General features: G+C 46.5%; 1 protein-coding gene across 1 annotated transcript; it reads right to left on the bottom strand.

Moving 5' to 3' along the window:
• Positions 1-8,515: 8,515 nt before the first annotated feature.
• On the bottom strand, positions 8,516-11,247 carry GAS1 (growth arrest specific 1). The gene has a single exon (XM_081238297.1). The coding sequence runs from the start codon at positions 10,867-10,869 to the stop codon at positions 9,826-9,828; it is 1,044 nt and encodes a 347-aa protein (XP_081094423.1). The 5' UTR covers positions 10,870-11,247; the 3' UTR covers positions 8,516-9,825.
• Between the last annotated feature and the right edge of the window lie 1,051 nt (positions 11,248-12,298).

Raw genomic sequence — 12,298 nt, 5'->3', positions numbered from 1 at the left:
CCTCAAACTTGCACTGGTATCAGAAATCAGAGCAGTCTTAGAAACTATGCCCCCTAACTCTTCACACCCACTTAGACAAAATCTCAGTAATTTTTAAGAGTACAAATCTTCCTTAGACCAAAAAGTTTGAGAATCGTTAATATGTTTTTTATACGTCTAGAAAATCAAAGAGTCTCCTGCCACTAACTAGAGCCCATAAGAGTTCAACAAGGTGTTTAGATACAAGAACAATGTACGAAACCCAAGTTTTCTATAATCAGCAATGATGCATTAGGCAATGTAATCCTCATTATCATCATCATCATGATCATTACCATCATCATCCAACAGAAACTATGAAGTACTAGAAATAAATCTAGAAAGAAATAAACAAAACCTGAATAAAAAAGAAGATATAAAATTTACAGTAAGACCTACTTATGGATCAATATAATATTTATCTAATTGGAAAGATGGAAAGACTCACTATTATAAAGCTACCACTTGTCTCCATATTGATCTATGAATTACATCCAATCCCAATCAAAGTTTCAACAAAGGCTTTTTAAAGAAATTTCAGAAGTTAATTCTAAAATTCTTCTGGAAACAAAAAGTACAGTGTTACGTAAAGTAAAACGTTTTGAAGTAGAAGAAAGTGAAGAAATGGTCCTACTAGGTATCATATCACATTGCAAGTTTTTGTGAATAAAAAAATAGAATACTACTTCAGGCCTTTTTTAGGTTTTGGATCTAACATTCTATAAATTCTGAAAATTAAAGCTATAAACTGCTCTCTTCCTATCATGGCAGCAGAACTCTAGGAGCATATTCTTTATTGAGGAAGTATTTACAAGTTGGCTTCCATAATTCTTCCCATCTCTGAGTGCATGCTGCTTTGCAACTGGACTTTGCCTTTCTTCTCTTCAAGAGGTGGAGTCTGTCTCTCTACCCTTGAAGTTGGGCCTGGTCATGTGACTTGCTTTGTACAATGGGACATTGGCAAATGTGATGCAAGTGGCAGCTTGAAAAGTGCTTGCACATTGGTGCTTTCCTTCTCTTGGTGCTTTTGGAGTCCAGCTGTCATAATAAGAAACCTGGGCTAGCCTGCTAGATGTAAGGAACACATGTCTCAGCTGCCCTTGTCACACCAGCCAACTGCCAGTCATGTGAATAAGGCCATCAAGAACACACCCTCTCCCTACCTGACCCCCAGCTAACCATAGCCAAGTGAGCCCAGAAAAGGTCAGCAGAGAGTTTCCCAGTTGAATCCAGTCCAACTTGCCTACCAACAAAATTGTGAACAAATAAATGATAACAGCTTTAAGTCACTACGTTTTGGGGTGGTCTATTATGAACAGAAACCAAGTAATAAAATAACCAATTTCCTGCCAGCATCCTAAATATCAGCAGTTCTTTTAAAAAAAAAATACTATTTGTTTCAATAGACTGAATTTTGCGAAAAGAAACAAAAGTCGGGTGACAGTGAACAAGGACTCCATTTGACAATTTAAATGACATATGAGCCTGTTGTCTATTTCTAGAGCTTACTAATGGTTATTTAAAAAAAATAATATGCAAATTTGTGATTAATTTACTCACAGATAATTTGTTCTGCCAGAATATAATCATACATTTTCATTTAGGCACTTGTCAAGAATTAGGGCATACTTGAGCTCCTAAAAGTGCTATAATAATTTTTGGCTTAACTCTACTATCAGAACTTTCCTAGAAGAAGACAACCGTACAATGAACTGAAAATTATGGGATTTAATTCTTCCACTTGTAAAACATATTTAAAAAACCCAGAATGATTAGCCATACATATGAAAGTTTATATTTCCCCACAAGTATCTGTGAGGCACGAACACATTTTGAGAAAGGAAAGATAAACAAAATGCTTAGTGAACAGATATAGAGACAGAAGATGGTGTGGTCCTTCTTTAATAGAGGAAGAACGAACGGTCTTACAAGACCACAAAGCACAAGGGTAAAATTTCAGAAAACAGGTTTCTAGCATGGCCTGCACTTCTTGTGGACAGGAAGTTTCACTTTTTTGGTTCGCTGCTGTATCCCTCGTGCATAGAGTGTCACTTGGCCCATTGTAAGTGCTCAGAAAACATTGATTGAATGAATGGATGAATGAATAAATGAATGAGTTGATGAATAAAAGATCTCTTGAGACCTTTCTTGCTCTAACAAGAAGCAATGTTTTTATGATTTATTTTTATTTGTCTGTGCTTTTTCAAATAGAGTAATTTTACAGTTTGAATTATTTTAGGCTTCAAAAAAGATCACTTCTTCATGAGAATTTGAGGTAGACTGAGCAGAAGGGAAAGGTGGACACAGCCCCCTGAAGTGTAAGTAAAGGTGGCAGTTATCACAGGTGTGAAACTACGCTTTCTTATTTCTTCTTTGTGGTTCTGAATACTACTAGTTAAACCACATTTAAATTTGAGAGTAAGGTAATATATACTCATTGATAAAATTTGGGAAACATATAAATATATAAGGAAGAAAATAATAATTACTGCAATGCCACCATATACCTTTTGAGAATCAATATGTTACAAAAGCTATGACCTCAATCTCTGACACAAACAGACCTAGATTGTATATTCACTAACTTACGCACTGAATGACACTGGTCAATTTACTTAAACATCAGCTTCTTCATCTGTCAAATGGAAATAATAATAAAAACAACATGAAGTTTCTGTAACGATGAAATGTTATATGCTCAGCACTGTGTGGCACATAATAATAATCACCCAATAATATTAACTATCATTATTTTTTATTATTACTATTATATTACTGCCATGGCATATTTTTGGTATTTTTATTTCCCTACAGTTAGTTGTGATTATAATTATGATTACTACTACTGTTATAATGAAGAATATTTTGGTCACATATTTTCTTAGAATCCCAGTGAATTCATTCTTCTTTCTAAGCAATAATATTTCTTAAGCATTTTCAAATTTAGTTGTCCATGTCCAGAAACTTTATGATTTCATACTCCTGCTCCTCCTAAGATGGCTCTGACCTTCTCTTTTCCCTTCTGGGATTCCTTTCCTGGGCACTCCTTCCTCTGCCCGCTGCCCTCTTCTCTCTGCACTCTTCGGGTACCTCACTCCTAGAGGTCTGCACCATGACCACTCTCCAAGTCCGACTCCTGCCTCGAGCTTCAGCCTTGTAGTTGGTTTTCTGCAGTGCACTGCCAACTGGATATTCCTTATATCCTCAAACACAACTAGCCCCTCAATCTTTCTTCCTTGAGGACGGAACATGACATCATCCACCAGTTTTCTGAGCCAGAAACCCAGCAGTCCAGCGGTCGTATTAGCCTCCGCCCTACCTGAACCCTCCATGTTTTGTTTTTGTTTTTGTTTTTGTTTTGCGGTACGCGGGCCTCTCACTGTTGCGGCCTCTCCCGCTGCGGAGCACAGGCTCCAGACGCACAGGCTCAGCGGCCGTGGCTCACGGGCCCAGCCGCTCCGCGGCATGTGGGATCTTCCCGGACCAGGGCACAACATCGTGTCCCCTGCATCGGCAGACGGACTCTCAACCACTGCGCCACCAGGGAAGCCCGAACCCTCCATGTTTGACCAGTCATAGTGTCTTGAATCTGCCTTCTCCCTCCTCCTGCTGCCACTATTCCAGCTGTTTCTTTTTTTATGGGACCTGCCAGTAACTGTTGTCCCAGTCTCTGGTCTTCATGCCTTAAAACCATCACGTACTCTGTTCAAGAAGGTAAACCTCTGGAGAATTCCTCTGGGAATTCTCGGAGGTTTCCTGTCATGGGCACTGAGCAGGGTAAAGTCAATGCCTAGAATGACATTCAAGGCTTCTGTGACCTGGTATTAACCCTTCTTTCAAGCCCCAACCTTGTTACTTCCCACTTTATATTTTGGTGGTGACACGGTCACACCACATACACACACGCACACACACACACACACACACACACTATGCTGTTCAGTCTCTCCATGTCTTAGGACGTGTGGTTGGTTCCCTCTGACGGAAATGTCTTCCCCACTGTTCTTGCTAATGTCCATTCCTGTCCTCATACTTAGCTTCAGTGTCGCCTTCTCCAAGTTTCCTTACACCCAGAGTTGGGCTAAGTCATCCGATCATCCTCCTCTGTGCTCTCTACTTGAGGTTGAAAGGACACATCCTGATGGCCAGCTTGTCCAAGGATGAGACTGCATCATGTACACACTGGTAGCCCCTCAACAGATGACTATGGAACCAAGCAAACTCTTTTTGTTTCCCCTCCCCTCCCCTCACTTGTTCAGTATTACAGACATAGGTCTTAGTTAGTCACCCTAAGAGCTTACTTCAATGTTCACTACAGAAGGATGCTCCAAACAGGTGTAACTACCTGATAGGTAAGAGCAGACAGGGGTTAAAAGTAAGGTTAATTGACTGGCGTTTTCATAACAGAGGTGTCTATGAGAAAGTCCTCAAATCTCACTGAAATGTTCCTTATTATGGTACTTAGTGACATCTGATCAGTGATCAAAATATACAATAGGATTTGGTTGTGAGATATGACTCCATTCTGCCATCCAAGAGCCCACAAATATATTATTTTAAATATAGAAATAAACTTAGAAAAATTCATATTAATAACCAGAGAATATAATTGTGTCCATAAAGTCTGGAAATAGATAATATGCCTTTATTTTTTGTTACAGATTGAAGATGTCCTTGGTGATGTGTGTTTTCACCTGTTTGCACACTTACCCTGTTTGCCTAAGGGGAACACGGTAAAGCTACATACAGTATATATCAACATCATTGAGAGAAACTGTCTTTGATCCACATTATAAAATTGGACTCGCAGCACTACAAAATCACCAAAATATAATTTTGACAAATGCCATGTCAAAAAATGTAGACATTTGATTTTCTTATGGAGCCCAAGCTCCTGAAATAAGGTAAGGAAACCCTTCCAGTATCTCAGCAGCCTTTCTTGCTTCCATTGCGTGCATATTACACAGGGTTTGGAGGTAGCCCTCCAAAATATTAGCTGAAAGCTTCCTCGCAAAGCAGATCTTTCCCACATCCTTCCCTGCAGTTCCTCTTTAAGAGGTGTCAGCATGGCTGAAAGAATGAAGTGGCTGCACATTGTTTGGCAGTGCTATTATGTGCTTAACATTTCCATAACAAAAGTGCCACTCGACTTCTCCCCGATTAATGCAGCTCGAGGGCTCTTGTCGTCCTTTAATAAAACATTGTTGAAATCATTTATTTGGAGCCCCTGGTTACTAGTGGGAGAATGACCATCTTTGTGCCAAAATATAGTGTATACAGTCCACTATTTTGTAGTAGATCATTCTGTTATTTAAGAAATTGATTAAATGGAAGCCTTAGAAGGTATTTATGCTAATAGCACATGACTTATGTCATTCAAATAGTCAGGGGTGAAGCTTTTCAACTGTCCAGCAGAAGCAACCCCTCCAATAGAATACAGTAACCTCCAACTTTACTTAACTCACAAGGCTGCAAGACCCACTGGAAACCCAAGCCTCCGGGAATGGGAACTGCTGTTGGGCCATAGGCATTGTAACACGATGCTTCACATTGTAACACGATGCTTCCCAACAACCTTGTTCTGGGGAGCTGGGAGAAACCGGGTCAGCTGACAATGTTTCAGAAGGTCCTAGGTGTAAGAGGTCAAAATCCAAATAATGTGTGCTTTTCTTTTTATGGGCTCAAAAAGGGACACATGAGGTTGTGTTTGAGAACTTCCGCTGCGGTTGAAACCAGTGAACTAATCATGCAAGGTAAAGTTGAAAGTACAAAGGTTTTCAATGCAGAGTTTGATGTCTCTGAAAGTTCTCTTGTCACCTTCCCCCTCTTTTTATTCTATACAACACAGCATTGCTGGGATGGAGTCGGGGTGCATACATTGGGAGTGGTGAGAAAGAGACCCCCTCCAGTCCATGCAGTTTCTCTTGACTCTTCAACCAAGAGAGACTGCTGGTTCTAAGTCATCTTCACCCATGTGGACCCCAGTGGGAGAGTTGCAGTGCACCCCAGATGTGTCAGAGCGTGGTGTCCCCTTAAGTTTGTGGCAGTTGGCACCAGGAGCTGTTCCTTACTTATGGACATTGGTCAGGGCCCTGCCCATGCTAAGGGATGTCCTACCACTTAGTGCAAGAATTTAGTTCCCTCCAGCCATTTTTTCACTTGACATACGTATATTGCCCACGTACATTGCTAGATATTGTTGAAAATAAACAGAGACCTTATGTTATGTCCATTGTGGTCATACACAAAAGCGTTGCCGTGTGCTTGGGTGAGCAGTGAAGCCTGAACCTCCTTCCATTTACTGTATGGTCACTGTCAGCTCAATGAACTGCCCCCTTGTTCTCCACCATTGTCCCACACTCCCTTAAACATTTGTCACTGAAGTGCCTCCAAAGACAAATAAACTGTCACTGAGTATGCAAACCTGCTAACGGGGAAATGGGAGCAGCCGAGAGGACACAGATTTTCTATGAAATCCAAAAGGAGTTGCTCTCACTCTGGAAGACTTGTGTTAGAAGTCCGGCGCTTTTTAAGATCTCCGGGAAAAGTCAGGGATACCTTTGCCTTCAGTAATGGTACTTCCAGGCATTCTCCATGAGACATTTGGCCGTCTCAAATGTCCAAAATTCCAAAGGCTCCCCAGACAGCATGAGATATTACAGATGTCAACAACTGTAAAAATCCTTTCGGTCTAGGAACAGATGGCAACCTACAGTCCTGTAACCTAACATCTCAGCAACCTGTTCTGGAATCTACTAAGTCTGCAGAGGGATGAGGGGCCCCTGGGCTCCAGCATAGAACTGTTTAAATTAAAATGGACCACCGATCAGTGTTCACTTTCTCCAAGGAAGAAAGCATAAAGCCTCATGTCCTCACTCCCCAAGAGCGAGCTGTGTTGATTTACTCCAGGCAGATGCTTTTGACAGGACCCTGTAAAATCAAGTCGTGAGTTTATTGTAGCAGTTAATTATCAAGCCTTTTCTAGTGCTAATGCCTTTTACTTCTTACTGGGGAAAACTGGGCCTTTTACTAGGACAAAGACTTAACTTTTAGTCAAGAATGTGTTAAAATAACATGAGGAGGAGATGATTTAAATATATTTAAGGACAAACGCAGAAGCATTTGCTAACTCGTCGTTTTGTAAAGAAAGCTGATTTCATTCACAAGTCTCTTGGAATACTCTTTGTTCACTTCCCAAAGAAACAACGCTTTCAGCTTTATTTTAACAATATGTTTACTCAACCATTCAGGTGACGGGGTTCTAGCCACACACCGCTCTCCTGGGCTGGTCTGACACCACAACTATCTCAGACTTTCTGATGCTATGCATATATGAATCTTGGTTTTAGATGTAATAAGAATTGCCTCGAAGCCCTCCATAAAAGCTGGGAAAAGAGTGAATTAGAGGCAAAAGAACCTCGAAAGTAGGGGGTGGGAGTGGGTGGGAGGAAGTTGGAAGGGGGCATAGCTTTGTTAATTACTTCAGGCAGCAGAGAAATCTGGTTGTGTTTTCTCAGCACATGTTAATATCATATAAAGAGACACGAGATCTTGCTAATCTGTCGACCCCTCAGACAAAGTTTATTTGTGGTGACTTTTAAACTCCTGACTTGCCTTCCAATCACCGAGTTTAAAATGAAAAGCTTTAAATAAACACCAGGAATAGAAGATAAATAAACTTTTTTTCCCCCTTGCAAGTGCCTAGCTTGGCGAGGTTCAGACTCAAATCCCCAGAGGACAGAGCGCTCTCTTTTGTGTTAATGTTTAAAAGATTTTCCAATGCCGGAGTTTATTCCTACTGCAAACATTTCTATTTACAAGGTCAAGTGTATCAGCACTCGACACAGCTTAAGAGTGTAATTATTTATCTAAGGGCGTTTGAGTGTAGATCAGTAGCTCTGGCAGGAGCCCAGCCTTCAGCCCACTGCTAAACAACTCCTCACAACAATATTACAAGTTCTGGTAATTGTTCCTCTCCCCAGTATGTTTACTTTTGCCCGCCCGAATGTTTTGTAACAAAATTTTGTACTTTTTTACTCAAAGTGAGAAAATGACTTTGAAGTTGAGTCTCCCAGGTTTCCTAAGACCTATTGATAACAGATGTTATTGGCATGTTTGATTGTATGAGAATGTCTAGTAGCCAGAGAGGACGCTCCGGAGGGTGGGGGGCAAGGGGAGGGTCCCAGTGGAAAGGGGGAGGGGAAAGAAATGTCTGGGTTAGCCCCAACTTATGTGAAGCCTCTCCACAAACGTAAATATCAGTGGAGACCAGTCAAATTATATCTTGTAGCTGCCTCATTTACAGATGTCTAATTGTTCATTAAATTGAAGGCAGAAATAATAGCCCTCATTTCTTGTCTTGTACTGTATTTTAATTTCAGTTGATGGTTGATAGATTCCCAGTGGCCCCTCCATCCCCCTCCTCACCCATTACTGGGTTAACCGCAATGTAACTCTGGAAAGTAACTACACCATATTCATTATTTAAAACTCTTTACTGATGTACACATTTTAATAAAGTCAAATAACAAACAAAAAAATACACAAAGCCACCGTTACTTAAAACATAGGACTTTTTTTTTAAAACAATGTCTATAAAAATACAATGTTTAAGGCAGTTTGGAAATGCATTTATACATTTCTACAATGTCCATAAACTCTCTTGAAAATAAGAATGTTAACTTCAAATCTATAAAATACACTGTACATTTCAAAATTGTTCTAGATAGAGCACACTTCACAACGGACTGTGGTTTTGGATCCCTGGTGACAAACGGATTCTTTACATTTCAGGGAGGAAAGGTGTACCATGGATGCGGATTTAAGTTTTTTAATTTCTTTTAAAAAATAAATTATTTCTGAAGCATACAATTTATAAAAATTCTATATACAAAATACAACAACTGGTAACAAACCCCAGTTTTAATACATTTTATATACGAAGTACCAGGGGTGAGCGCCCTGATAAAAGCAGAGGCAATATATATTCTCTGCATATTTGTACGTACAATTTCTTGATGTAAAGAAAATGACAACAAAACAAACATCATAAAGAGGCTTTCATAGATGGCAGTGCAGAGCTCTTTTAAATAAAAAGTTGCATTGTTCAACACCACTAGCAACTGTTTAGGTCAGAATTTTTGGATCCTTAATCCTAAGAAATGTGCTAAGAGATCAGAGTGGTGGCAATGAAATTAAAGGGCTAAAAATTACCCAAAACTAATTAAGGAAAATTAACCCCTCTCATGCTTGCCCGCCCGCCCCCACCCCCACCCCCCCCAAAAAAAACTGAGGATTCTGGGCGCGGATACCAAAACTAAACGAATGAATTGGTTACGATTGCTATGTCTTCACTGGCCACAATAAAAGTCGATTACCGGCACTTTTTCCCCCCCTCGCAGGAGAAACGCTAACAGCCCCTTCGCAAATATAAATCCTCCTTCAAAACCCCTGCTCCAAACCCAGTCCCTTGAAACTCTTAAGACCCCACTGGTCAGCATCCTCTCTTCGGAGTCCGGGACTACGGTTCTGTCCCCCCAGGCCCGTTTCATGTCGGGGGTCCGGAGTTAGGCTGGTTTCTGCGGGGAGTGTCTGGAACCCGGAATGGGGGCAGGGGAGGATGTCCAAAAAGTCCTGCTCTGGAGAGGAGGCGAGGGTCGTGCCAAGAGTCGAGGCGGCGAGACCGGCTAGGCAGAAACCACCTAGAAAACGTTTTGGAAAATACCCCCGACCACCCCTCTGTTCCCGAGCCACAGGTGCCCCGGCGCCGACCCTCCCGTGGCCGACGGCGGGGGGGGGGCGCGAGTGTTAAAAGAGCAGCGGGAGCAGCAGCAGCAGCAAGATGGAGGCGAGCGGGGTCCAGGCGCCTCGGGGCGCCGAGCGGCAGCCGCTGCTGCTGCTCCTGCGCCCGGACCCGTAGGGCAGGTCCCCGCGGCCGCCCGCCGCAGCAGCGCCGCCGCCCGGGCGCGGAGGGTGCGGGACGCCGTCGTCGTCGTCCAGCGGCTGCTCGCCGCCCGCGCCCCCAGCGCGCTGCTCATCGTCGTACTCCTCGTCGTAGTAGTCGTCCAGACCCCCGTCCGAGCCGCTGCTGCCCGGGCCGTTGCCCAGCTCGGCGCCGAAGCACAGGCGGGCCATGTTCTCTTTGACCGACTCGCAGATGGGCCGCTCCAGGCCGTCGCACACACAGTCGTTGAGCAGCGCCGCCTTGGGCACGGCCAGCATGTCCTCGATGACCGTGCGGCACTCGTCGGTGCAGCGCAGCCCGTTGAAGAGCTTCCCGCAGTAGGTCAGGTAGCGGCTGAGCGCCAGGTTGCAGCGGCTGTCGCGGTCGCAGCGCCGCCGGGCCTCGGTGCAGCCCATGACCCCGCCCGCGCCCGGGCCGCCCGCGCCGCCGCCGCTCGTCCGGGGCAGGCACGGCTCAATGGCGCGCTTGGTGGACTTGCAGTTCTCGTCTTGCGCGCAGTCACAGTCCTCCAAGGCGGGCCCGCGGCGCGTGTGGTTGAGCTGAATAAGGGCCGAGATGCAGTGGCTCGGGCAGCGCCAGCGCGACGAGAAGGACGCGGCCGAGGCCGGGAAGGCGGCGGCGGCGGCGGCCCCCGGCGTGTCGCCCCCGCTGCGCTGCGCCAACACCGGCGCGCACGCCTCGGCGTATTGGTTGTAGGCGTAGCTGCACTCCGGCTCCCCCTGGCACTGCAGCAGCGCCTGCCAGCAGATGAGGCGGCGGCCGTGCGCCAGCCCGGAGCCCCGCGGCGCCGAGCCCAGCAGCTGCAGCAGCGCCATCAGGCACAGCCAGACGCCCGGAACGGTCCCCCCGCGGGCCCCGCCGCCGCCGCCCAGCAGCCCTGCCACCATCGCGGGCAGCGGCGGCCGCCGGGCGAGGAGCGGAAAGGACACGAGGCGCGGGGAGCGGCGGACGCGGAGCCGGCGGAAAAGTTTGCCCCAGTCCTGCCAACTTCTTGCATGAGTGTTTTCATAAATCCATGCGCGCCGCTGGCTGGTGCCCCGCTGCTTGCAGAAGGTCGGCTCTCGCTGGGACTGCAGGGGCTTCCTAGAAGTGCAAGGCCGCGGAGAGCCCCTCCGGTCGGCCCCCAGCAGTGGCGGGAGGCGCTCACTGCCGCCCCGGGGGGCTGCGGGCCGCGGGGTCGCGGCGGGGCTGCGGGACCGCGCGGCGCCGTGGGTGCATTTTGCTCCGCGCCTGCAGATCCGTTGTGCGGCCGCGGCGGCTCCTTCCTCCCAGGCTCAGCGCCGCGCCGCCGCCGCCGCCGCCGCGGGCTCTCGCATCGCGCCGCTTCCTGGCTCGCGTCCCGGCGCTGCCCGCCTTCCCGCGGCCCGGCCGCCCGCGTCCCCTCCCCCTCCGCCCGCGGCGACCCCGGCCTCGGCCGAGCTCCAGGGAGCTCTTTTCGGGCGGCGCGGGGAGAACGGGAAACTCGGCGCGGCCGGAGAGCGGCTCCCGGGCTTCCCTCGGCGGCGGCTTCTCGGGTGACAAGGAGCCCGGGGAGCGGATCCGCTGAGCCTGGCTGCGGACTCGCTCGCAGCGAGGCTTTAAATACAAAAGTGGGCCGGGAGCCCCCGCGTGGTGCCGAGGTGCCCCCTCATTATGCATGCATGGAAAAGCAAACAAACAAAAACATTAGCAACGCTCCTCCGGCTCGCCGAGCCCTGGCCCCGCGCGCTCCGAGCCTGCCCGCTTTCTCCTTTCTCCACTCTCTTTCGCCCTTTGCTCGGCCCCCTTTCCCGGCTTTTCGAGATGCTATTGGTCCCGCCTGTTGTTGTTGAAACTTTTTTTTTTTTTTTTACGAGCCGCTGGAGTGGGGTTGCGGAGTGGGGGAGGGCGGGGAGGGTGGTGGGCAGCTCACATTCAGGCATTCAGGGCTTGAAAGGAACGGCTTAAGGAGCCTGACAGAGGCCCGGGAGCTCCTCCTACTCTTAAGGAGGCTCGGATATGGAGCCCTTGCTGGCGCACAGAACCAGAGGGCAGAGCTCAGGGGCAGCTGTTTGCAACCGGCTCGTCCACGGTCCTTTTTCTTTGGTTCTTCTTCTTCTTCTTTTAAGGTACTTTTATTAATTGTCCCTGGCCCCCATGTGTGCTTTCTACTGGATTCAGAATTCAGTTTGTTTTTCGAGTTCCCCATCTTTGCCTGATCATCACAGGGGGAGGAGAGAAATCAGAGAATTTGATGCGGGATGTTTAAACTTAAAAAAAAAAAATCCAAACGCACACAAGAAAGAGGCACACGCTTTAGTTAGGGAGATACTGATGAGATATTTGCAAATCCTTCCT

This window comes from Mesoplodon bidens (assembly GCF_964165515.1).
Source record: "Mesoplodon bidens genome assembly, chromosome: 6".
In the NCBI taxonomy this organism is placed as follows: Eukaryota; Metazoa; Chordata; class Mammalia; order Artiodactyla; family Ziphiidae; genus Mesoplodon; species Mesoplodon bidens.
Note: the sequence above shows the minus strand (reverse complement) of the source record. Positions and strands in the feature narration are given on the sequence as shown.

Bases quoted from the DNA above. Each gene is read 5' to 3' on its own strand.
- GAS1 (XM_081238297.1), bottom strand. From the start codon at position 10,869: ATGGTGGCAGGGCTGCTGGGCGGCGGCGGCGGGGCCCGCGGGGGGACC.